The 22,209-nt window shown below is 38.9% G+C and overlaps 1 protein-coding gene across 9 annotated transcripts in view; it reads left to right on the forward strand.

Moving 5' to 3' along the window:
• Positions 1-21,213, forward strand: part of LOC143516965 (uncharacterized) — a 64,073-nt gene extending 42,860 nt beyond the window's left edge. For 8 of the 9 annotated variants that reach the window (XM_077008964.1, XM_077008969.1, XM_077008972.1 and 5 more), the window contains 35 exons: positions 4,186-4,319; positions 4,443-4,556; positions 4,762-4,819; positions 4,936-5,049; positions 5,145-5,330; positions 5,465-5,598; positions 5,712-5,834; positions 5,917-5,956; positions 7,630-7,671; positions 7,819-7,896; positions 8,078-8,196; positions 8,284-8,394; positions 8,473-8,530; positions 8,613-8,723; positions 8,853-8,963; positions 11,365-11,976; positions 13,591-13,674; positions 13,823-13,882; positions 13,986-14,119; positions 14,216-14,329; positions 14,415-14,472; positions 15,641-15,730; positions 15,936-16,073; positions 16,164-16,385; positions 16,544-16,660; positions 16,789-16,854; positions 17,017-17,091; positions 17,176-17,309; positions 17,993-18,118; positions 18,231-18,288; positions 18,421-18,501; positions 18,589-18,654; positions 18,743-20,199; positions 20,571-20,625; positions 20,852-21,213. In XM_077008964.1, coding sequence (XP_076865079.1) covers positions 4,186-4,319; positions 4,443-4,556; positions 4,762-4,819; positions 4,936-5,049; positions 5,145-5,330; positions 5,465-5,598; positions 5,712-5,834; positions 5,917-5,956; positions 7,630-7,671; positions 7,819-7,896; positions 8,078-8,196; positions 8,284-8,394; positions 8,473-8,530; positions 8,613-8,723; positions 8,853-8,963; positions 11,365-11,976; positions 13,591-13,674; positions 13,823-13,882; positions 13,986-14,119; positions 14,216-14,329; positions 14,415-14,472; positions 15,641-15,730; positions 15,936-16,073; positions 16,164-16,385; positions 16,544-16,660; positions 16,789-16,854; positions 17,017-17,091; positions 17,176-17,309; positions 17,993-18,118; positions 18,231-18,288; positions 18,421-18,501; positions 18,589-18,654; positions 18,743-20,199; positions 20,571-20,585 — 5,240 coding nt within the window. In that variant the 3' untranslated portion in view covers positions 20,586-20,625; positions 20,852-21,213. The remainder of the gene's footprint in view (positions 1-4,185; positions 4,320-4,442; positions 4,557-4,761; positions 4,820-4,935; positions 5,050-5,144; positions 5,331-5,464; positions 5,599-5,711; positions 5,835-5,916; positions 5,957-7,629; positions 7,672-7,818; positions 7,897-8,077; positions 8,197-8,283; positions 8,395-8,472; positions 8,531-8,612; positions 8,724-8,852; positions 8,964-11,364; positions 11,977-13,590; positions 13,675-13,822; positions 13,883-13,985; positions 14,120-14,215; positions 14,330-14,414; positions 14,473-15,640; positions 15,731-15,935; positions 16,074-16,163; positions 16,386-16,543; positions 16,661-16,788; positions 16,855-17,016; positions 17,092-17,175; positions 17,310-17,992; positions 18,119-18,230; positions 18,289-18,420; positions 18,502-18,588; positions 18,655-18,742; positions 20,200-20,570; positions 20,626-20,851) is intronic. The other variant, XM_077008970.1, reaches the window with a different exon arrangement.
• The last annotated feature ends 996 nt before the right edge of the window (positions 21,214-22,209 follow it).

Raw genomic sequence — 22,209 nt, forward strand, 5'->3', positions numbered from 1 at the left:
CATTTCTGGACCGATACCAACTGCACGTCGAGGCAGTGGTCACTTTACCAGACTGCTGGCTCTAAACAGCTGGCTCACTACAGCCTGTGCACATCGGAAGGTAAACTTCATTGACAATTTCAACATTTTTTGGAGGCGTCCTGAGCTTTTTAAACCTGATCGGCTTCACCCTAACAGGGCTGGGACTCAAATGCTTGTGGACAATCTAATGTATGGAATCACTCACATGCGGAATCTGCACCCAACCGCCAGCAGTAACGTCAGTAATGTCAGTCAAAGGAGCCCACCATCTCCTGTCAGAGAATCTGTCCACAGTCTCAGAGGTAAACTCCAGGAGATTGAAGAGGTTCTGCAACACTACAGTCTGCTGTCTTGCAGGAACTCACCCACTTCTCCTGCACACTCAGTGAATTCTCAGGTCTGACACACTGGAACCCATGCTCCTAGTCAGTGCTACATTCCAGTTATTTTAAATAGCCGGTGGCATGGCTCTCAGAATCGAAATAAAAATGTAATCAGAAAACATAAGGGTACAAAACATTGTAACAAACAAAATTTGATCCCAGTGAAATGCACAAGTGATGTAAGCGATGCTGATCAAACACAGCATCTTGATCAAACACATCAAGTCTTCAAAGTCTCCTTACTAAATGTCCGCTCACTCACAAACAAGTCTTTTATAATAGCTAAATTAATTGAAGATTACTGTCTGGACTTTCTTTTTCTAACAGAGACTTGGCTTGATAGCAATGGAGCAATAGTGCTAAATGAAGCTTCACCTCCCGACTTTAACTATTTTAATGTCTCCAGGGTAAATAAGAGAGGTGGTGGTGTTGCATGTTTTTACCATAAAGCATTCCGATGTAAGCAGATCTCATTAGGGGAACATCCTACGTTTGAATATCTGGCAGTACAACTCAACTGTACTTATTCAGTTCTTTTGATTGTTATCTATCATCCTCCCAGACTACATGCAGATTTTCTTGAAGATTTTGAAGAAATGCTTTCAAGGATTTTAATTGATTTTGATTATGTTTTAATTGCTGGGGATTTTAATATTCACATGGATATATCCACAAATCCAATCACTTCAGAATTCATGAGGATGCTTAACTCTTTTGATCTCATACAGCATGTATCAGGCCCAACTCATAAGCATGGCCACATTTTAGATTTGGTCATTTCTAAACGTATAGAGGTTAATAATACTGAAATTACTGATGTTGCAATCTCTGACCATTTTGGTGTATTTTTCAACATGTCATTATCTACTAGAACACTCAGTGAAAAGCGCACAATAACCAAGCGTTATCTCAGTGCTGGCAGTGCCGTGACCTTCACAGACATGATACAGTCCCTCCCTCCCCTCTCAGAAAATGGGAATGAGCTAGTTGAAACATTCACACACAGAGTTAGGAACTGTATTGATGCTGTGGCACCAAAGGTAACTAAAATAATCTCTGGTAAAATTAAGATGCCCTGGAGAAACACTCCATCTATTGTAAAATTTAGGCAAGATTGTAGGCAGGCTGAGAGACGTTGGCGAAAGTCAAAATTGCAAGTACATTTTGATATTTATAAAACAACATTGCAGAATTACAACAGTGAAGTGAAATCAGCAAGGAAAAACTATTTCTCTACCTTAATCAATTCATCCAATAATAACTCAGCTGTCTTGTTCAGAAGCATAGATCAGCTAGTAAACCCCACCTCCTGTGGCTTCCCTGAGACTGTTTCAGTTGAAAAATGTGAGGAGTTTGCTATATTTTTTAGGGACAAGATTACTAGTATAAGGCAGAACATAGCAACAAGCACTAATAGACCATCAACCCTTATATCAGTTACTCAGCCTAACTTTAATATGTCCTATTTCCAAGAAGTTGACATGGTAACACTACTTGATGTGATTTCATCACTAAAATCCTCTACTTGTGAACTGGACCCTTTACCAACAAGCTTTTTCAAGCAGGTTCTGAGCTCATTAGCTAATGAAGTTCTAATGATTGTTAATCAGTCTCTGCAATTGGGTGAATTCCCTAAAATTTTTAAAACTGCAATGGTTAAACCACTATTAAAGAACAGAAATCTTGATCCCACAATTCTTAATAATTATCGACCTATATCTAACCTTTCCTTTCTTAGCAAAATCATTGAAAAAGTAGTGTCAATCCAGTTGAATGACTATGTCAAAGTAAATCAAATAAATGACACTTTTCAATCTGGTTTCAGAGCTCTCCACAGCACTGAAACAGCCCTAGTTAAGGTAGTAAATGACTTGAGATTGAATAAGGATGCAGGCAAACTCTCAGTCCTTTTTCTGCTAGATTTAAGCGCCGCTTTTGACACCGTTGATCATGAAATACTTCTTGATCGACTACAGAGCTGGGTAGGCCTTAGTGGCTTAGTCTTAGACTGGTTTAGATCGTACCTAACTGGGCGTGATTACTATGTAGCATTAGGTACCTCTTCCTCCACACGTCAAAAAATAACTTGTGGCGTCCCCCAAGGATCAATTCTTGGGCCGTTACTATTCAACCTATATATGCTTCCGTTACCACACATCATTAATAAACATGGTATTAGTTATCATCAATATGCAGATGACACTCAACTTTATATTTCGCTAGAACCTAAAGCCCTAAAATCAATTTGCTCACTGTTTGACTGCATAGATGATATACAGACATGGATGTCTGACAATTTTCTGCAGTTAAATAAACAGAAGACAGAGGTTCTTGTTCTTGGCAGTGATTCACAAAGGAATGATGTCCAGACTTATTTAAATCAAATGAATCTGAAAGCCAGACAATGTGTTAAGAACCTGGGCGTCACCTTTGATAATGAGCTCAGCTTCAAATCACACATCATGACTACATGCAAGACAGCTTACTTTCATCTTCGAAACATCGCTAAGGTCCGAGATATGCTCTCTCCTGCTGACAGTGAAAAACTTGTCCATGCATTTATCACATCAAGGCTAGATTATTGTAACGCTGTTCTATCTGCTCTTCCAAAGAGCTCTATTTCGCACCTACAGCGAGTTCAGAACGCGGCTGCAAGGGTTCTGACCCGCAGGAGAAAGAGAGATCATATTACACCTGCACTCCACTCACTGCACTGGTTACCTGTCAGCTTTAGAATAGATTTTAAGGTTCTAGTCATGGTTTTTAAATGTCTTCATGGTCTTGCCCCTCTTTACCTAAGTGAAATGATGGTTAGATATGTTCCAGTCAGGTCTCTCAGGTCTTCAAACAGTAATCTACTGGTGATTCCTAAAAGCAGATTAAAGATTGGCGAGGGTGCTTTTAGCCACTATGGCCCAAAGCTCTGGAATTCTCTTCCTGAAGAGCTCAGAGGCATTTCATCCCTGCATAGTTTTAAGAGCAGTCTCAAAACATTCCTGTTTAGATCCGCTTTTAGTTAAAACTATTAAGATAGAGTTTCTTATCTTATTTACTTTACTTTTTATTATCTTACTTACTTCACTTTTTACTTTTTATGTTATTTTAATATTTTTATCTTTAATTTCTTTTAACATTTTCTTCTGTCTTTTTGTCTTTGTCTTATCTCCTTTTAATGTTTCTTTTATTTATACTGTAAAGCACTTTGAGTTACATGTATGTATGAAAGGTGCTATACAAATAAAGATTATTATTATTATTATTATTATAATTTCTAAAAAAAAAAACGTGATATAGAATTTTGGTCATGCCATCCTGCACTACTTGTAGGGTCCAAACGACTTCGAGTAACTCCATTACTAAAAAATCATTCATGCATGAATGAACAAATATATTGTTGGGGAATCACCTTATGTATGCTGGGGAAGTTTTCAATTTCTTGCATTTTTTTGTTGTTTCTGTGTAATATTAACATATGTATTTGGTTATTTGGTGCTACATCAAACAATGAGTGCATCAGATCTTGCTAAATGTAACCGTTAAATTAAGGGTAAAAACGATCTTTTTGACTGCACATTTTCCCAAGAAGGATAACTCCAATTTCCATTAAATGTGTTTAATGGAAAGTGTTAATTTTAATTGTCTATAAAGAAAAGAATTAAATATATAAATATGTTGCATTAATCCATCACTTAATTTTTGGAAAAATGTTTGGTTCATGTTGATCAATTAGGGTGTGTGTGTGTGTGTGTGTGTGTGGGGGTGTGTGTGTGTGTGCGTGTAGGTTTGAGTTCTTTGACAGAGTGTCTTACTGAGGACCAGCCACCATTCTATGTGTGTATGACATGCACAGAGAGATTTCCAGAGAACTCCATTATAAAACATCTGACTGGTCAGGATCACCAATACATGTATCTGGTAAATTTAAATATATCACCAGTATTATTGTATAGTCTACATGATTAAAGAGATAATAAAGACTGATGCCTAATTTGACATAAACACTTTGTTTCTTGTTGCTTTTGTGTTGGTTTGCATTAGAAATCTACAGGCTATGTTCCTCTAATGCAGAAAAAAAGGAAAAAAGTGAAGGCAAAATGGCTGAGAGCTCAAGCCATTATGGTGGAGAGGAGTCAAGGATATGGAGAAACTCAGGTCTTGTATTAATTGTGATCTCTTCCTGTAGATAAAATTACAATAATATAGAGTAAGGGTTAAAATGACTAGACTCTACCAAACATTCAAATTAACATGTTGAATGCTTGCTGGAAGTTCATTCCTGATGCAATGGTAAATATTAGCAGGTCTAGCAGGAAAAGGTCAGGGCTTGTTTTCATATTTGTTTTCTGTTCCATTGCAGGTACTTGATTTGGAGGCCAAAGACTACCATCTGATTCGTGATGCTCCCATTTTAATTGGTGTGTTAAAATACAGTTCATAAATCTGGTTATGTTTGAGTTAAAAACAAAATACCAGAAGTTATGCATGTAATGGTTTTATTTGTGCTCCATGTGTATGTCTGTTGTGACTGAAGCTTTGGGAAAACTGAGGGACTCTCTACATGATCTGATATCAAATGATGACCAAAGCACACTGGCATCATTATCTTTGGATGATGACAGTTGTGGCAAGAACAATGGATCAACAGGTTCACACATTTTATATTTATGACTCAAATACTTGCTGTATATTTATTTGTAGGCATGTTCTAAAGGCTCCAGAATGACTATATATTATTTTCAGTGCTCCAAACCATTGAGAAAACTGAAGAAAAGGATGCCCAAGATTTGCAAAGAGGTGCTGTGAAGGCAGAATGCTCAAAACCTGATATAGCCCTTACGACAGAGGCAGATTGTAGTGATCCCAGACAGAGTTCACCTCATTTATGGGCTTACCTCACTAGCCCCACGCGAACAGAGCCAGTTATTGGTTAGTGCTCCTCCTTTTGCCACTTCTTGACTAAAATGACAACCAAAAACCATTCATGCATAAAATTAACAACAAAAAAAAATCTTCCTTCCTTTCTTTTTCTTTCCTTATTTTCATTTTCATGTTTTTTTCAGGATTGAGTATGATCACAGAGTATCATACCTCCACTCATCAGAATTGTTTCTTGTGCTCATGCTGTAATGTAATGCTCTCTACTTCGAATTACATGGGCCATTTGATCAGCCCAAGGCACCGCTTCAGCTACATCGTGAGTGTTTGCTGTTAGCTGAGCATGTGCATTAAATGTATCTTTTGCATAGAGCACCTTGGTCTACTGTGCATGTGCTAAATTTGAGCACTGTTTTTGTGTTGTTTCCATAGAAAAAAAACCACTCTGAGCTTGTAGCACTATGGGGAGATCATATCAGTTTGATTTGCAAAATTGCAGAACTCCGAAAGATGGCAAAGATTCTTCAGGACAGAGAAGGCTGGGGATGCATTAAGGTTGTCATCTGATGTAAATCATCCCATGTGTTTGGTGATTTAGTTTGTGGCGTTTCCTACATTCTCACTCATCTCTTTTTAGGTGGTGAAGAAAGAATCTTCAAGAAAGGAGCACGAGGAAAGTAAGTAATAGTACATCAAATGATGATTAAGGGTTATCATTAAAGGTTGGCCTTCAGGGCTTAAGCTCAAAATATTTTAATGCCAGCCCAGAAGGATTTTTTTCCATTTCAGGTTTATTAAAATGATGTGCCACTGTGCTGACACTTTTGAAGACAATGACCATTATGATCTAGGCCAGATAGGTTTTTGTCATATTTATACATACATGTGTACAGTACAATTAAATATTTCTCTTGACATCCCAGATTCTTTGTGAGCTGCAGTCAGAGTGCAGGGCCATTCTGCAGCGTCCCTGCAGCCGAGAGGCTTTAGGGCCTTGTGCACTAGCCTACCACTGTGAAAGTTATGCAGTAGTACCTTCCAGTCCTGGACCTGTCCCTGTAAATGCTCCCACTAAGGATGCAGGCAAATAGACTACATGGACATAGATGTGTACTTTTAGTAAGGATGACAAAGTGGAGATTTTACACATTTCAGGGACAAGTATAGCAGCTAATTTATAAATGGGTAACTTGAGTAAAAATGACTGAGTTGGTGAATGTGATCCTGTGAACCAATGCTGTTATAATGCTGTTATTCAGCCTGGAGTGTTCCATAGACAGTGCAGGGAGAACAGATTCACAACACACAAGCATCACAAAAGAGAATTAATAAGGATAAAATAATTAATAAGTAACACAGTTAAATACAGTAGAACTTAGATGTGGCTTAAAAGAACTGTTTAAGAATAAAAAACAGATATATGATTGGTATTGTCTTTGTATGGAAATAATGTGCAGTGGAGACGTACTACATGTGAGCGTAGGGAAAGTAAAAGATAAACAGGGAACAAGAGGAAAGACAAGCGATAACTGAGGGGCAGACCGATAATAGAATGAACAAAATGTCAGAATGTTCAAATTAAGGGTCACAGACAGTAAATCATATATTCCCTTACAATGCCTTGGCTGACTAGCTACATGTATTGACGTAATGTTAGTCCTCTTCATTATGAGACACTATGGTATTTGGTGATCGTATAAACTTATATGGGTTGAATGACTCCTTCTCCACTACCCTTAGGTAGCATTACTCAAAAAAATTTTTTTAACAAATTTGAATACTTTTCCCCCTCTTTTAAGCCAGTGTTGCACATGATTACTGCCAATACAGTTGACTAAGTAGCTAGTTAGCTAGCTTTGTGATTTTATCCTTATTTGTCAGTTTGTCAGGTCTTGCATTGAAAATTTATAGTGATCTGACAGCTTTCACTAGCCAATTTAGTTTGTGGCGTTGTCAAAGCAAGTAGCTAGTAAAACTAAATAATATACCTAAAATGTAAAATTAAAATCGTTCTATTTAGTTACCCATCTGAGCTCATTAATAAATCAAAGTTGTTCATCTGTAAGCTGTTTCGCAGAGTTGGTGCCTCGAAAACAGGGCTCAACTCAGTACGTAGGTTCAGAATGGCTCTTGGAATCTGAACTGGCACTGCAGCCATTCTTCATTGTTGGCAAGAATATCCTTTGTCGTTGTCCTCTAATCATGCCAAAAAAAAGCCAGAAATGTGTAAATGTAGAAGTTGTATTATTGGTTGAGTGTTTATCTAGTAGAGTGGTCACCCAGAAAGTTCCTGCATCAGCTGTTTTGCTATTCTTGTTTTGATATTGGGGGCGTATTTGTTTTGTTTAAGATGTCGAGCAACCAGAGACATCTCAAACCAGTGCTGAAACAGGTAATAAAAAATGCTGATAATCTGAAATCAAATGTGTTCTGGTAAATAATGTTTGCTGTGAGCATAGACTATACAGTAAATGTTCTTTGCTGTCTGAAGATTCATTAACTAGCGCTCTTTTTCTTTTTCTTCAATCGGCGTTAACAGAGCAGCAGGACCAAAAGAGGTTAAATGTCACGAAACAGCCACCAAAAAAGAAAAAGCGCAAGAACGGCGGCATGATTGGTTTGTGCTCCAATGACCTTCAGCAATACTTAAGATGTATTAGTGTGATGGATTTATTAGCCACTCCAGATGATTGACACAAGTGTTATATTATAATGCTAATGAGTACAAATAGTAATGAGCAATTTTGCAGCCTGGTCTAATTTTTTTACCTTATTTTTTTGTTTTTTGTTTTTTGCAGGGTTGAATTTTGTTACATGTGTGAGTCATGGCAATAATAAACAGTTTTTCTGTGAACTGTGCTCAGTCAGATGTCATTTGAGGCACTTGTTGAGTGTGACGCACAGGACAACCTATCTGGTAGGTCTTACCGTTATTCCTGTATCTTACCCTTTTCACTACTATAGAGTATAGATGACCGAATGAGAGCTAATGTGTGTTGTACAGGAAAAGATGTATCCTGGCTGGTCTGCAAATGGTCCGAACCTGAAAGAGAAGCTGCATAAGAAAGCATTGCATTTAGCAGCAGTGGAGAGAAGCACCGGGATTGAAATGAAGGTAAAATAACAGAGTGGGGTGTAGGACAAATTTCACTTGTTTTTTGAGTGTATTCATCTATTTATTTCCTGACTTCAGAAACTGCAAGTCAGTGCCAAGGTCTTCAGAGACCTGCGTTTGACACCGCTCACCACAGGCAAGCCTCGTTCGCAATGGATTTTTAATGTAAGGATTTGTGTGTTAGCAGCAGTTAATGTGTTTTTCTTTTCCCTCCTCAGCTTTGTCCAAGTTGAAACTGCTGCAGTCAAATTCGGGTGCTGGTGTAAAGCAAAGTGCAAGTCCTTCATCTCTCCAGACCAATCCTGACGCAACCTCAGACCGTACAAACGGTGAGGTCTAAATTCAGTTTTAATGTGAAACCATGACTGGGCCTTTTAAGGTCTAGTTGATATAAAGCTTCATATTGAAGCTCTGTCATTTCTAAAGCTAATCTACTGGTGTGATATTCTGCTTTGCAGACTGTGCAAGTACCAGTAACAGTGTTGAAGATCCTGTGTCGTGTTCCTTTGCAGTAGATAGCTTGGTAACGCAGGAACAAGTCCCCCTAAAAGAGAAATCTGAAATTGCAGGTGAGTTTACTCAAGCAGCTAGTCAATGCAAACTGCATGTATATTAGATAGTTGCTGGTTAATATAACAGGGTACCCGCGGGTCCTTAAAGTCTTAAAATGTCTTAAATTTAGTTTTCCATATTCAAGGCCTAAAAATGTCTTAAAATGTCTGGAATTTTATGAGGGGAGGCATTAAATTATTCTAAGTGTGTGTTGTTCAGTTGTTCTGGCGCGATGTGAACTTTGCCGAATCTAGCGCTAGGACCATGCAGAAAATAACCGCTCCAGGGTCCTAGTGCTAGATTTTTAGCGTTGGAGTATACGGCCTCAACAACGTCAACAATTTTCGTTCGCCAACACCCCATGTCAACAATTCTTGTTCGCCGCCGCCCCCCCCGTCAACGATGTGGAACACACCTGCATCCCCAGTAATAGTATTATTTTTTCTTGTGAGAGGTATTAAAAAGGTCTTAAAAGTCATTGAATTTGAGATTTAAAAATGTGCAGATACCCTGATATAAACAGTTGTTTCTTTTAGGTTTCTGTACAGGTAGTTTATTTTCAACAGCTGTGATTTTGTGAATCACACAAACAACCCCTGTGTAGCAATATTGATTAATTGTGAATTATGATCCAGGGCACCACCCTGATTTCTCAAGAAAATATGTTTGGATAACGGCAACATTTGAAATAATTTCATATCAGTCTCATTACCAAAAGGTGAAGTTCTGGATATGTGTAGTGACCAAATACCATGGATCAAATATATATTTACTACCATGACCAATTTAATGAATAAATGTTGAAATTTATTGAATGGTTAATATCAAAATTACAATTGTTGCAATGGAAAATTTTTGGGAAGATTTGGCTCAGAGGAGATAATTCTAATGGGTAAGCTAACTAGCATAAATCTAGAAAAATAATAATACCACAATTAGTTCTTCTATGACTACAAGTGGATTATATAGTTAAAGGAAAGTCTAAATGAAGCATTTCCAATGAGTATATAAGAGCTTTCAGTGAAATGTCAGAAAGAGGGCAAAGCCCAGTCAGAGTTAGCGCTAACGAGGTAGCGCTAATCCTACTAAACAGAAAGTTCTGGAGGAAGAATTCTACAATCCACAATTGGCACCCCAAGACACAGCATATGATTGGAGGCAAGACTTGAGACGAGTGAAAGGGAAGGCCCATTTGTGTGCGGTCAACTGCACTTACTCGACTTCCCCGAGGGCAAAATTGAAAGCACTGGCAATATGCGTGGATTTTGGCCATGTAGTTGGCGCTACCAAGTGCCGAGTACCTTTCTTAGAGACGCTCAAAGGCGACAAACTGAGCCAGCCTAGTTAAGCTGCTCGAGACTTGGCTGGTTGTTGGAATGCTTCGCAAGAGTTCACACAGGTGACTCGCAGGTGACTGGGCTTCACAGAGTTGAGGCCTTGTTAAAGAATGAAGAAGAGCTGATTAGGCAGTAAGCAGTACTATAGATATGTATCTATTCCCTGACAAAGAAAAACGGTTATCTCTGCGAAAAAATTTGAATAACAAATAAAACACATGACATGGACAAGCAGGAGTTCTTGAATGCCACAGCCCATGGTAATACATGGATATGCATAAGTCTATGCATAAGACCACCATAGGAGGTCAGATAAGGTTGGTTCCTCAAATTTTATGAGGAAATGTCCTTCCTGTGGTTGTGAGCTGTGGGTTCCCAGAGGAAGGGTGACTTGGGTAGGAAAACCTTTTTGCATTCTTCATTACACACCACAGGAATCTTAAGGGATCATATAAGGTTAGTCTCTCAAACTTTATGAAGGGATGTCCTTCCTGGGGTTGTGATCTGTTGATCCCCTGAGGAAGGGTGACTGGAGTAGAATACTTTTAATAATAATAATAATAATCTTTATTTGTATAGCACCTTTCATACATACATGTAACTCAAAGTGCTTTACAGTATAAATAAAAGAAACATTAAAAGGAGATAAGACAAAGACAAAAAGAAAATGTTAAAAGAAATTAAACATTTAATGCTTTGTCCACTACACGTGTTTGATCTGCGTCTGGCCTTGTACCAGAAGGCAGAAGCAGGGTGTATAAATAAGTGGCAAGATTAGTTAATAACCGCTTTAGGTTGGCAATAATAAACCCACATTTTAATATTTCAATTCTAAGTACATTCAGTTACAAATTTGTTTGTGTGTTCTGGTAATATTTTTCCAACAAAAAGTAAATAGGCCAAAACCCCAGCTAATAAAGCTGTGATTAGTTCTTCAGCTCATTATTTGAAGGGGAGGAGGAGAAAAAAAATCACAGAGAAATGTCATTCTTCCCCTTCCATATTAGGGGTTTCCTTTTTTCTTGAAAGTTGAAAGAGCGAGCTATACATTTGTCATTGTTTTATATTGTGTTTTCTCTAGGTGAAGGCCCAATGGGAATCCATTCATGTCCCACACGTCCTGTGGATCCCTGCTCTCTTGCTTCTGTTTCTTCCTCATCCTGTCCCAGTTTACCCTCTGATTCTATATCTTTGTCCACTCCCTGCAACCCTTCTTCCCCCTTAACACTCATTAAAGACCTCTATGTACCTGACCGTACATACAGCCCCATTTCCCCTCCATCACCCCCCTGTTACAGTCCAGCCTCGCCCCCCCTACCTCTGTCATCTCTTAACCCTGGCCCTCCTCCTCTCTCCTCTCAGCCTGAGGCACCTTCCGAGTATCAATTTGCCCCTACAGTCAAGCATGCCACCCCAATCTCTCTTCCCCTTGCAACAGCCTGCCAGGACTCCCCTTATATTGGCCTTCCCCATTCTACTACCCCTCCACCTGCTGTAAACCCCACAGCCTCTCTGCCCACTCACTGCACGCCTCCGCTGTTTCACATTGCCTCTGATTCTAACCGCACTACTCCAGCCGTCTCATTCCCCATTCCTTCTGAACCTGTACCTTGTCCTGCTCCTCACTCATGTCCCCTGGCAAAACTACAATCGTCATGTGTCGAGTGGAAAAGTAGAGACGGATCAGGGCTCGGTCAGTGCATCTTCATACGTTTTCATGACCTGTTCTTTTTGGTCACGTCTGTTTAATACACTTATGTTTGAAAAGAATAGATATTTTTGGTGTTATTCTGCCAAGCTTATGACTATAGTGCATAATCCTGTAAATGCAAATTTCTTTTTAGCTATGTTTATTATGATGGTAAAACTGACATATTGCCAGTGTTTTATTCCAGTTTATACTTTATTTGTAGCTCTGTAGTGTCCATGTGTCTTCAGGTAGACAAATTTTCTCATTAAATACTTGGGATGTTGTGAAAACCAATATGTCAGTTCCAAGTCAATAACAAAGTTCTGAAAACATAATGGTACTTGTACCTAAAGAACTGCAGCTATCATAAGTCCTGAAGATTGTGATTTTTCCATAACTAGTGAGGGCAGCAGAATAAGCCAAAAAATTGTCTGATGTTCTATTCAAAGAGAAAGAGGAGGAAAGAACGGGAGGAACATTTCAAATGCAAGAAGAAAACACTTTAACCTTATCTAAGCACTTCAGAGGTAGACATCCTGATCTGTACACAGAATTCAAGTTGAGCAAGACATAATAACAGTTTGTTATCCGAATCTTCATATCATTCTACTGTTTGTGAATTGTGACAGGTATGTCTATTCCGTGGCAATTATAGAGTCTGTTAGGGCATTAAGCAAAAGCTTATAGCGCCCCTTTAGAGAATCCAGGTCTCATACTGTCATTGCAGGCTGCACATTACCACTGCTGTAGTTTAAAGTGTGTAAGCACCCACTTCCCCTCTACACCACTGCCTTGCCTGGTGGCAAGTGCCGTCTTTGCAGCCATCATCCTAATGTGTCACATGCAGTATTCACAAAGGCTAAATGTTAGTTATGAGCTATTGCTGTGCAGGCCTAAGCAGACTATCGCATACAGCATATGTCTCTGTGGGGTTCCTTCAGCTGCTTTGGAGATCTCTACAGTGGCTGACCATGCTACCCACCGTGCTGCAGTTTACAAATATGCTACATAATCATGAACACTATACAAATTAAACACTTTCAAAAATAACATCCGTCTTGCATTTTGGTATCGTGACATCTCTACTAAATATGGAGAAATGAAAAATCTTTCACAATAATAGCAAAGTAATATTTAATCGGTAAGTGACAAGGATGTTTAAGGAATGGAACATATTTGTGGCATGAAACCAGGACAATTCCTGAATGAATCCTTCAGTATTATCTTTAGTGTATCATGTATATCATGTAGTTTTGGATGTTTAAACTTCTGTTTTGTATAAATGATCCAGAATCCAGTTACTGGTTGAAATTGAAACTCTGTCAGGTATCACCAAATGGCGGACCGCGGTCCGGATCCGGACCCGAACGCCGTCCTGTCCGGACCCAATCACATTCCTGATTAACTGGATACGGACCCAAATGCCAAAAAAATTTTAACGGGAGACTATATTTTAAACCGGAGAATTTATTTTTAGACGAGTGTTACGTTCACCCCCCCGCTCAACAACTTTCGTTCGCCACCGCGGACCCGGACCTAAGGTCTGAGCTATCTGCCAAAAATGGACCGCGGAAAGATTTAATTGATTACCCCTGCTCTATGTACTCACATGTGCAGTGTGCAGACACTCCATCCTGGGAGAGAACAGGCCTCCAATCTTCACTCCGCCCCACACGTACAACTTCCCAAACCTGCCCACAGGTGCCACCTTTTTTTCCCTCCTTCAGATTTGTAATTTGTCATGTTGTGATGGTCTTCTGGAACCATTCCATAATGCCATGCCACTGTAACAATCTTTCTTTAAAGATGTCATGTGTCCTAACCAACTGTGTTCATGTCTCACGTACAGTAGTGGGGCAAAGCCGTGCATCTGCATTTCTTAGTGTTTCAAACACAGAGCCTGTCATAGGTACGTGTGTCTCACCCTTTCTTGTATCACTCTCTAATGAAATATATACTGTCAAGAAGTGTGTTTGTGTAAAGAGATGTATGGTTTTTGTTTGTTTTTGCAGGTCTGTGTAATGTATTGGAATGCCGAAAAATTCCCCAGGCAACTTTTTTCCTGTGTCTGAACTGTGCTGAGCATGTCAATAGGGTGGAGTTTTGTGACCATATGACAAGTGAGAGGCATCAGATCCTTTCCATTGTGAGTGAGGGAGTTTGTAGATTTTTAAATGTATTTTGTTGTTGTTGTTATTATAAGTACATTTTCATGTTTGTTTGTTTTTATGTATTTAAAAAGAGAAATCAGTATCCTGAGATATTCCAGGAATGGCAGTGGAAGACCATCTGTAATCTGACTATTCAAGACCTGGCTGGCAGACTGGCAGTGCTGGAGAAACACTTTGATGCTAAGGTAAATTATGTAGACCTGATCAAAGGATACATCTTATTTAGAAGCCTGTAATTTTACTGAATTAAACAGTGTTTGTGTTGTACAGGTCATCATGCTGAATGAGAAGCAATATGAACGCGTGCTCTCTGCAGACATTCATGAGGGTGAGTGTACCAACAAATTGAGTCCACTGCAAAATTCAGTTTTTGTTTATTGTATTTATAGTTATGTGTAAAATTGTTGAAATGACAAAACAATGTCCATATTTTGGTCATTGTATTTTCATGTTATAAACAAAAATTAAAAGAAAAACTATTTAAAATCCAAATATGAGAAATCAGTTTGTTTTATTACTAGAAACAGGCAATAATGTAAAATCAAATAACTTCTTGAAAAAAGATAGATTGCAAAAAGGCAATCTTCATTTTTCTCAAACCAAAGATTTTTGCTTGTAAGGGTGTTGTCAAAGCAACTCAAGGTATATAAAAACCCCAGGCATCCACTCACTCACTAGTGCAGCACATGGAGGGCGTTCCCCTTCTGTGAACATTCCCCCTCATCAGATTTTGGTTCAAGGGTAGCCTTGGGAAAGGCTTGTGTGTGTGTACACGTGTGCACGTGCATGTGTACGCTCATGCGTGTACGTGTGCGCGCGCACACACATTATGCATGTACGATATTAAATAAATATGAGAAATGGGGTTAAGGAGCTGCTAAGTAGAGGTGGCTTGTGCTTTTAAAGGCTCCCTCCTTTTTAAACATCTCTGTGCATACGTCAGCAGGATAGGATACAATCTGGGATTTATCAGACTCTCCTTGAAATCCTCCCCATGAGACCACTAGTAAAACAAAAAATGTGTCCATGCAGGTGTCCATTCTAGTGTGTCGAGATGCATAAAATTAATGTCATCCCTGGACAAACCAAGGCCAGAGTTTTTGTGCAGGCAAAAGTTTACTAGATAAGGGACGTTTGCTGGGTGAAATTTTCCCATAACATTCAAGTTTCAGAAATGTTCCATTATATTTGCTTATTGTGCATGTACACTGAAATAAATATGAGGAAAGGTTGTCCTTTCTCAAGTGGTAGGTTTAAGGGAGATACTCATGGCCATAGTATCTTATTCTTTCTATAAAAAATGTATTTCATTTGTATTTTTCAGGCAAACATTTTCGTTAACATATTACACTTCCATTGAAGGTTTTGGGACCATTGAGGACTTGAATTATCCTGGAAGTGCAAATAAACAAAATTATTTTCACTGTTAAACCCTTTTCCCCAGCACTGGCTCAGACACCCAACTATTTGTATTTGTGTGTGCTTGTAAATTTTAGCAATCAAAATTCTATACCAGATGAATAGACAAGAAAGGACACCGTGTTCCCAGGCACCATGTTTTACAGGCCAGGATCAGGGAAACAGAGGTAGGTCTCCCACCACAGACGCACTACTGTAAAACCTCCTGATACTCTTCACATCTCCTTGTTCACTATTTGGACCCCAAAAATCATGATGATTTGAAAGATGTAATATGTTCATCCTAGATGCTCAAGTTCATATATGTTTATTCTGCTTCATACAAATTCACACTTAAGGTTAAAAGATTACATTACTTTATTTTTGTGCCAGAAATCTATGATAGGGTACCCCAAGACTATGTTGAGGCTGATGGAGAATGCCATGGGCACCATCCCCAACAAAGCTGCAACCTCAGTCCAAGCCAAACCAAACAGGACAGCCTTAACCCGAGCCACGTTCCACACAGAGGTAGGACCCAAACGATTAAGTTGGCTTCAGTTGCCTGTTGGGTGCTTATTTAGATCTGCACTGAGGAATTCCATAATGACTGTTCACCAGCTTTGGATAGTATGCCAGGTGACTCCAGAAAGCGCACCTTGGCCTCCAGCCCCACCATGGATGAGCTACAAGCCAGGCAGATCCCTCAGGAAGCAGATCCTTGTGCCCCATCTACCCCGCACCAGTCTAAAGCACAGGCAGGTTTGACAACAGAGTCTGCCAGCAGAGACCCTGGCCTTCACTCTCCTGATTCACCTACTGAATGGAAAATGTCTGATAAAGGTAAGCAATCATGTTTATCTTTGCCCAAACAAATGGAACATATTGTAAGCATATGGTATATTACAAAATATTATCTTTGTTATTGCTCCAATGAAGTCATTAATTGCTTACAATGCATTGTTACTGTAAGAAAGCTTGTCACTTGATGCTATTTTCAGGTTGTACAAAACTGACATCACTGCACACTCGGTCTAATGCCACGAGGTTGCAGCCTGGAACACCTGAACCCATCGTCCCCTGCATAACCGTAGTCAAACAGGAGAAACCTGATGATGGTAACCGTGTGTATTTTCAAATATTTGAGCATTCGAAGAAACATTGTGTTTAGGAAATTGCCAGTTGCCAGTACCAGTGCTTATCAGTGCTAGAAAATCAAGCAGAAGTTTTGTTTTCCTTGCCTTAGTTTCTCATGAGAAAAGTTGCCTTGAACCTCCCAGTCTAGAGACACCAAGTTCTGGTCAAGCTACAAGTAAGAGAGAGAGAGCACAGAATGGTGAAAGTGCTTCAAAAATTGTTCAAGAATTAACAAAGATTTCCTTAAATGGTTTTAGTATTTGTTTTAATTCATGCTTAATTCATTTTGGGTCTATGATATTCATTAATAAATAAAACCATATTGTCATTTTTACAGTGACTCTCTTCAAGTACCCGACTGACCTGAAGGAGTTTGTGAAGAGCAAGAGAGCAGCATCAGACGCTGTGGTTGGTCAGTATCATAGTTCAGGCTCTCTGTAGGTGGATCATCATCCATTATGATTCTTTGATGTGTGTGTGGGTGTGTCTGCCACAGGACTGAGCTCAGTGATCGAGTGCCTCAGTGAGGGACAACCTCCACTCTACCTGTGTGTGTCCTGCTCCAGTAAACTCAACCATGACCTCATCATCAACCACCTATTGAAGTGTGGCCACCGCTATAGTTACTTGGTGAATTCCCTATGATGTTGTTTTTGTTTTTTTTTTTTTTTGCTTAAGTTTATGGCTTTTTTTTTCTTCAACTGGAACTTCACCAAATATAATCCTTTTCCAGCACAGACACTTGAGCATTCCAGATTGCATAGTAGCCTTCTTTGCAGCCTCCAGATGCCCTTATCTACATGTTGCAACTCATTTAATAGCTTTATCTCTGAATTCTCAAGGTTTTCCACCAGCTGCATCTTCTACTGGTGCTTTTTGGAGTTATTCCAAAATAACTTCCTTTAATTTTCCATTCCGTCAGAAGCTAAGCACCTTAATGTGCTTCCAAATGTGCAAACTAACCTAATTTCCCAATAAAATGTGCTTCAACATGCCAACCCCTGCACATAATTTACAACTATAATCTTCACCAACCCACTGATCTTGTGATATACATCATAAAGACTAATCCCACCACTTTATCCCTGTTTTTGTCTTGCAGGCAGAGCTTACATCATTAGGTCCTTAGTTTAGAGCACTGGTTCTCAATGCCCTTTCTGGGCATCATGTTCTTAACTTGTGGTATTTTACAAATTCCTTGGCTAATTAGTCAAGACCTTCCTGTGGTGCAGAAAAAAATCAAGAAACCATGGTCACACTGATTTAATTGGTGTTACAATTACTCCGTTTGTGTGGTCTTATTTGTGTCTCAGAGAGCTCGGTACCCCTGGAGGTTTGAGGGCTGGTTGGATTCTGATAGTAGAACTCAATCTCGAGAACTCATGTGGCTTGCTCACACAGCAGAGATGACCAATGAGGATGAACCAGGTCAGCTACAGGTAAATCACAATATTCCACCGAGACGACAGTAATGAACCATACAATCCTTACTAGAAGTCAAAGGCAAATCTGATACTTTTTTGTGGACCCATTTTGCTGTGTCTGTTGTAGGAGATGAAAATGGAATATGCTGACTTGAAAGAAATAAAAGGCATGCTGTTTGAGAAAGGTAACAGTATTGACATGCTTGGTTGGCATTATGTTCACACCTGTTTATACAAATAATGCTTTTCATCTTCAGGCTGGCCATTCTTAACCATATTCTCTTACTCTGTTTCATTTCTGTTTACTTTTCTCTCAGCTATTATGCAGTTACAGAAAATCAGAAAGCGGCAGAACTTATGTGCTCTCCAAACTTGCATTTCACCCAAGATCAGAAAAGGTGATTGGTAAAGCCATGATTAGTGCGGGAGATGTAGAATTTTATCCAGTGGCATTGAAAGTCTAATCCATAATTTTCTTTGTCTAGTTTTGGTGAAACAGGAGAAGGTGGAGATGGAAGTGACTACACATTCACAAGAGCTTGATTCACCTAGTAAGGATTTTCCTAATCACAGAACTCTTACTGGTATGTGATTCTGAACTGTTTCTGTTTTAATTAATTTCTTTTTGTGTGTGTTTAGTTCCCCAGGAACCAAGGGCAGCTTCTAAGTGCAAGACTGCAAAATCACATTTATTTAATTGGTCTCCACCACAGGCTAAACAACTCAAAAATTCAAGTGACATCCAGTCAGGAGTAACTTCTAGTCAAAAGGTGGTTGAAGACCAATCCAAGTCAATGACTAAAACCAAACGTGATGCCTCAGTCCCAGCCACTTCTAAACAGTTGACTGTTCACAAACCAGACATGCACTCTGGCAGTCTTTTACAGGATAGCAATGCAGTAACAAAATCTGACAAAGAAACCCTTCAATATTGTTCTATTACAACAAGCCACCGAAAAAGGTCCTCTACTATAGAGATTACAAATGCCCATAGAGAATTACCATTAAAGAAAAGCAGGGGCTCAGACAATATTGCAGACAGTTTTTCTCAAGTCCAGAAAGACGCTTACAGTTTACCTACAGTTAATTCAGATAAATCACTGCAGTCCCATTCTGCACCATTACCATCAAAGGAACCCAGTATGTCTTTGCCGGAGAATGGTACCAAGAGCTCAGCCACAGCTCCTGAAAACCCTTCAAGTTCCTCAAGAGGTTTAGATCTCAGTTCCCAGACTTGTAAGAGAGCCACTTCATCTGAGCCTTTGGACAAAACTATCTGTAAAGCCACGGACAGTGTTGTTGATAATGGTGAAGGGCATAGAGAGTCTTCAGTCTTGGCACCCCAGCAAAATAAATTAAATTTCAACAATGGTACCGTAGGTGCTTCTTCACTGGAAGTACATGGGTTGGAAATTGCGCGACTGCCCGATACAAGACCCTTAGTGAAAAAGAGATCAAATGAAAATGCCTGGAATTATGAAAACCGACAGTTTAACTCTGAAACACAACCTACAGTTTGTCCAAGCCTAGTGACAAACTCCTCTAGTGAAACTGTGGAAATGAAGGGACAATACCTTTGGCGGTCACAGCAGTACTATAGTAACAAACAAACTTCAGATTTTGACTGGAGAATGTCTGCTAACAGTTGGGAAAACTCAGCCTATGCTTGCACTGAAAATGGCTTTAATCCATCTGCTACCTCCACCACACTGTACCCCAAGCAGACAGACAATGCTAATGCCAATTCATACATTTCTATGGCTTCAGGATGCGGCACAGCTGCCCCAGATGTCAGTACAATGATAAATGGATATACACTGCCTCATCAATTTTCTGGGTTCTCACAACCTAACCCTGCTTATACATCCACACCAGTTTATCAGACTCAACCAGTTTACCAGTCCTTTCAGAACCCAGAAACGGGTGATTTCTGCTATAGCTTCTATGCTTACAATCAGGCATTTCCTCCTAACCAAACAGCCACAGTTAATGAAAATGTCACTCCCAGTGTCACTCCCAGTGTCACTCCCAGCGTCACTCCCACTTCTGTACATGGATATGAAGGTGTTCCTTACCCTCCAGCTGGGTGGCAACAAGTAAGTATATCTCACCCCAACATTTTATATATATATATATTTTTTTTATTTAATATACAGTATTACTGGGGATTGCTATATATTTGATTAGGTGGTCTAAAAGCTGACATTTCCTTTAGTTATTTTGAGCTATAACACATTTGATGCTCTTGAGCACTACAAATGTGTGAATAACATATACACAGTTTGTTTGTATTAAAAAAATGTATATTGATCCAGTATGCACCCTAATTCTTTGCTTAATTTTGTTTGGTTATAACACAAATCCACAACTAAAGAGGGGCAAAATGGAATTACATGGTAGATGATGCACATTGTAACATTGCTTAAAATATATTTTTCCATGTCTTTCTTCTTTCTTCAAATCTTAGTCAGTTCCTTTTTAATTCCCACAAGTCATCTAGACGCTGGAATTCATTGATAAGGGTTAGTCTCAGTCTCAGTCTCTGTCTCTCTCTCTCTCTCTCTTTCTCTCTCTCTCTCTCTCTCTCTCTCTCTCTCTCTCTCTCTCTCTCTCTCTCTCTCTCTCTCTCTCTCTCTCTCTCTGTGTGTGTGTGTGTGTAATAAATTATTTTATTTTCTTCCCAATTATTAAATCCAAACGTCCAACCATAGCTTTCTGTAAATGATAATTATTTATTTATTTTTATAGAGAAGAAGAATTGGAGAAAAAGAAGATACTACTGCATATAAATAATAAAAAACATTGATGCTGTGGGAGTTCAGCAGAATTTGCTGCATTATTTATTTATGTAGCACTGAACTGAATCTGGGATTTTGTTTCACCAAACATGTGCATTTAAAAAGAATGGGTTTAGTTCTGTTATGTATATATTTTAAAAGTAGTTTTAGAGTTGCTGTATGATGTTTCAGAAGGAAATCATTAGTTTGTGATGTACTTCCTGGAGATTAATCTGATTTTTTGTTTATTCTTTCATGTGAAAGAAAATATCTGATTTATAATTTTTTTTATTAATAGATTTTTGTTATTAAAAAGTTGTTTATTTGTTTATATCTTTTTTTTGCCCTTGGTGTATGCAATTGTGAAATACTAAAGATTAAAATGTAGAGCACTGTGCAGAATAGACGTAGCATAACACGTAGCATAACAGGAAGCTGAAAATCATTAGTTTGGATGAGTTGAGGATGGCACTCGCCCACACACACACACACACACACACACACTAATATATATACATATACTGACAACTTAATCGTTATATATATTTGAGGTAAGCATTGTTCCTGCATCAGCTGTGCAAGCAAAGTGCTTACATGTATACCTGTGTGTGTGTGTGTGTGTGTGTGTGTGTGTGTGTGTGTGTGTGTGTGTGTGTGTGTGTGTGTGTGTGTGTGTGTGTGTGTGTGTGTATGTGTATATATATATATATATGAGAGAGAGAGGCTATATATAATTACCTTGAAACCCAGGTGAAGGGGTGTTGACATACCTGTCGGTCTTCACACACAATTGCCTTACGTGTGTGTGTGTGTAATGGTTATAAGTGTAGTTAGTGTATTAATATAAACACTAATAAAGTGTCAGTAAGAATTGGTCAAATTAATTACTGGTACTTTATCAATTCAGTCCCAATTCATGAGTCATGTGAAAAGTATGATTTTCATCTACCATTCAGAAACTTAAGCTTATCTTCTTCTTTACCTGTTTACATTTTATTTTTGCTTTCTAAAAAAGATAAATTATCCAATTATTTCAAAGAATTTCAAAGCCAAAATGGGTCATGCCACATATACAGGAACAGGTGGATACTAAAACGTCAGAAATATACCCTATCAATTGCTACATTCTCCTACAGATAATGACAGTGCTGCAAATGAGTTTTTGGAGCTTACTGTTTTGAATTTAAAAGTTGGTGCTGCAGTGCTGCACCAACAGAGTTATTTGAGAGCTCAGGACTGTCTCTTGCAGATGCTCATGTGGTGTGTGCAACTGACTGAGGAGCTCCGCACTAAAGTTTGACCTTCCTATTTGCCAGTCTGAGTACAGAG

This window comes from Brachyhypopomus gauderio, chromosome 6, assembly GCF_052324685.1.
Source record: "Brachyhypopomus gauderio isolate BG-103 chromosome 6, BGAUD_0.2, whole genome shotgun sequence".
Classification (NCBI taxonomy): Eukaryota; Metazoa; Chordata; class Actinopteri; order Gymnotiformes; family Hypopomidae; genus Brachyhypopomus; species Brachyhypopomus gauderio.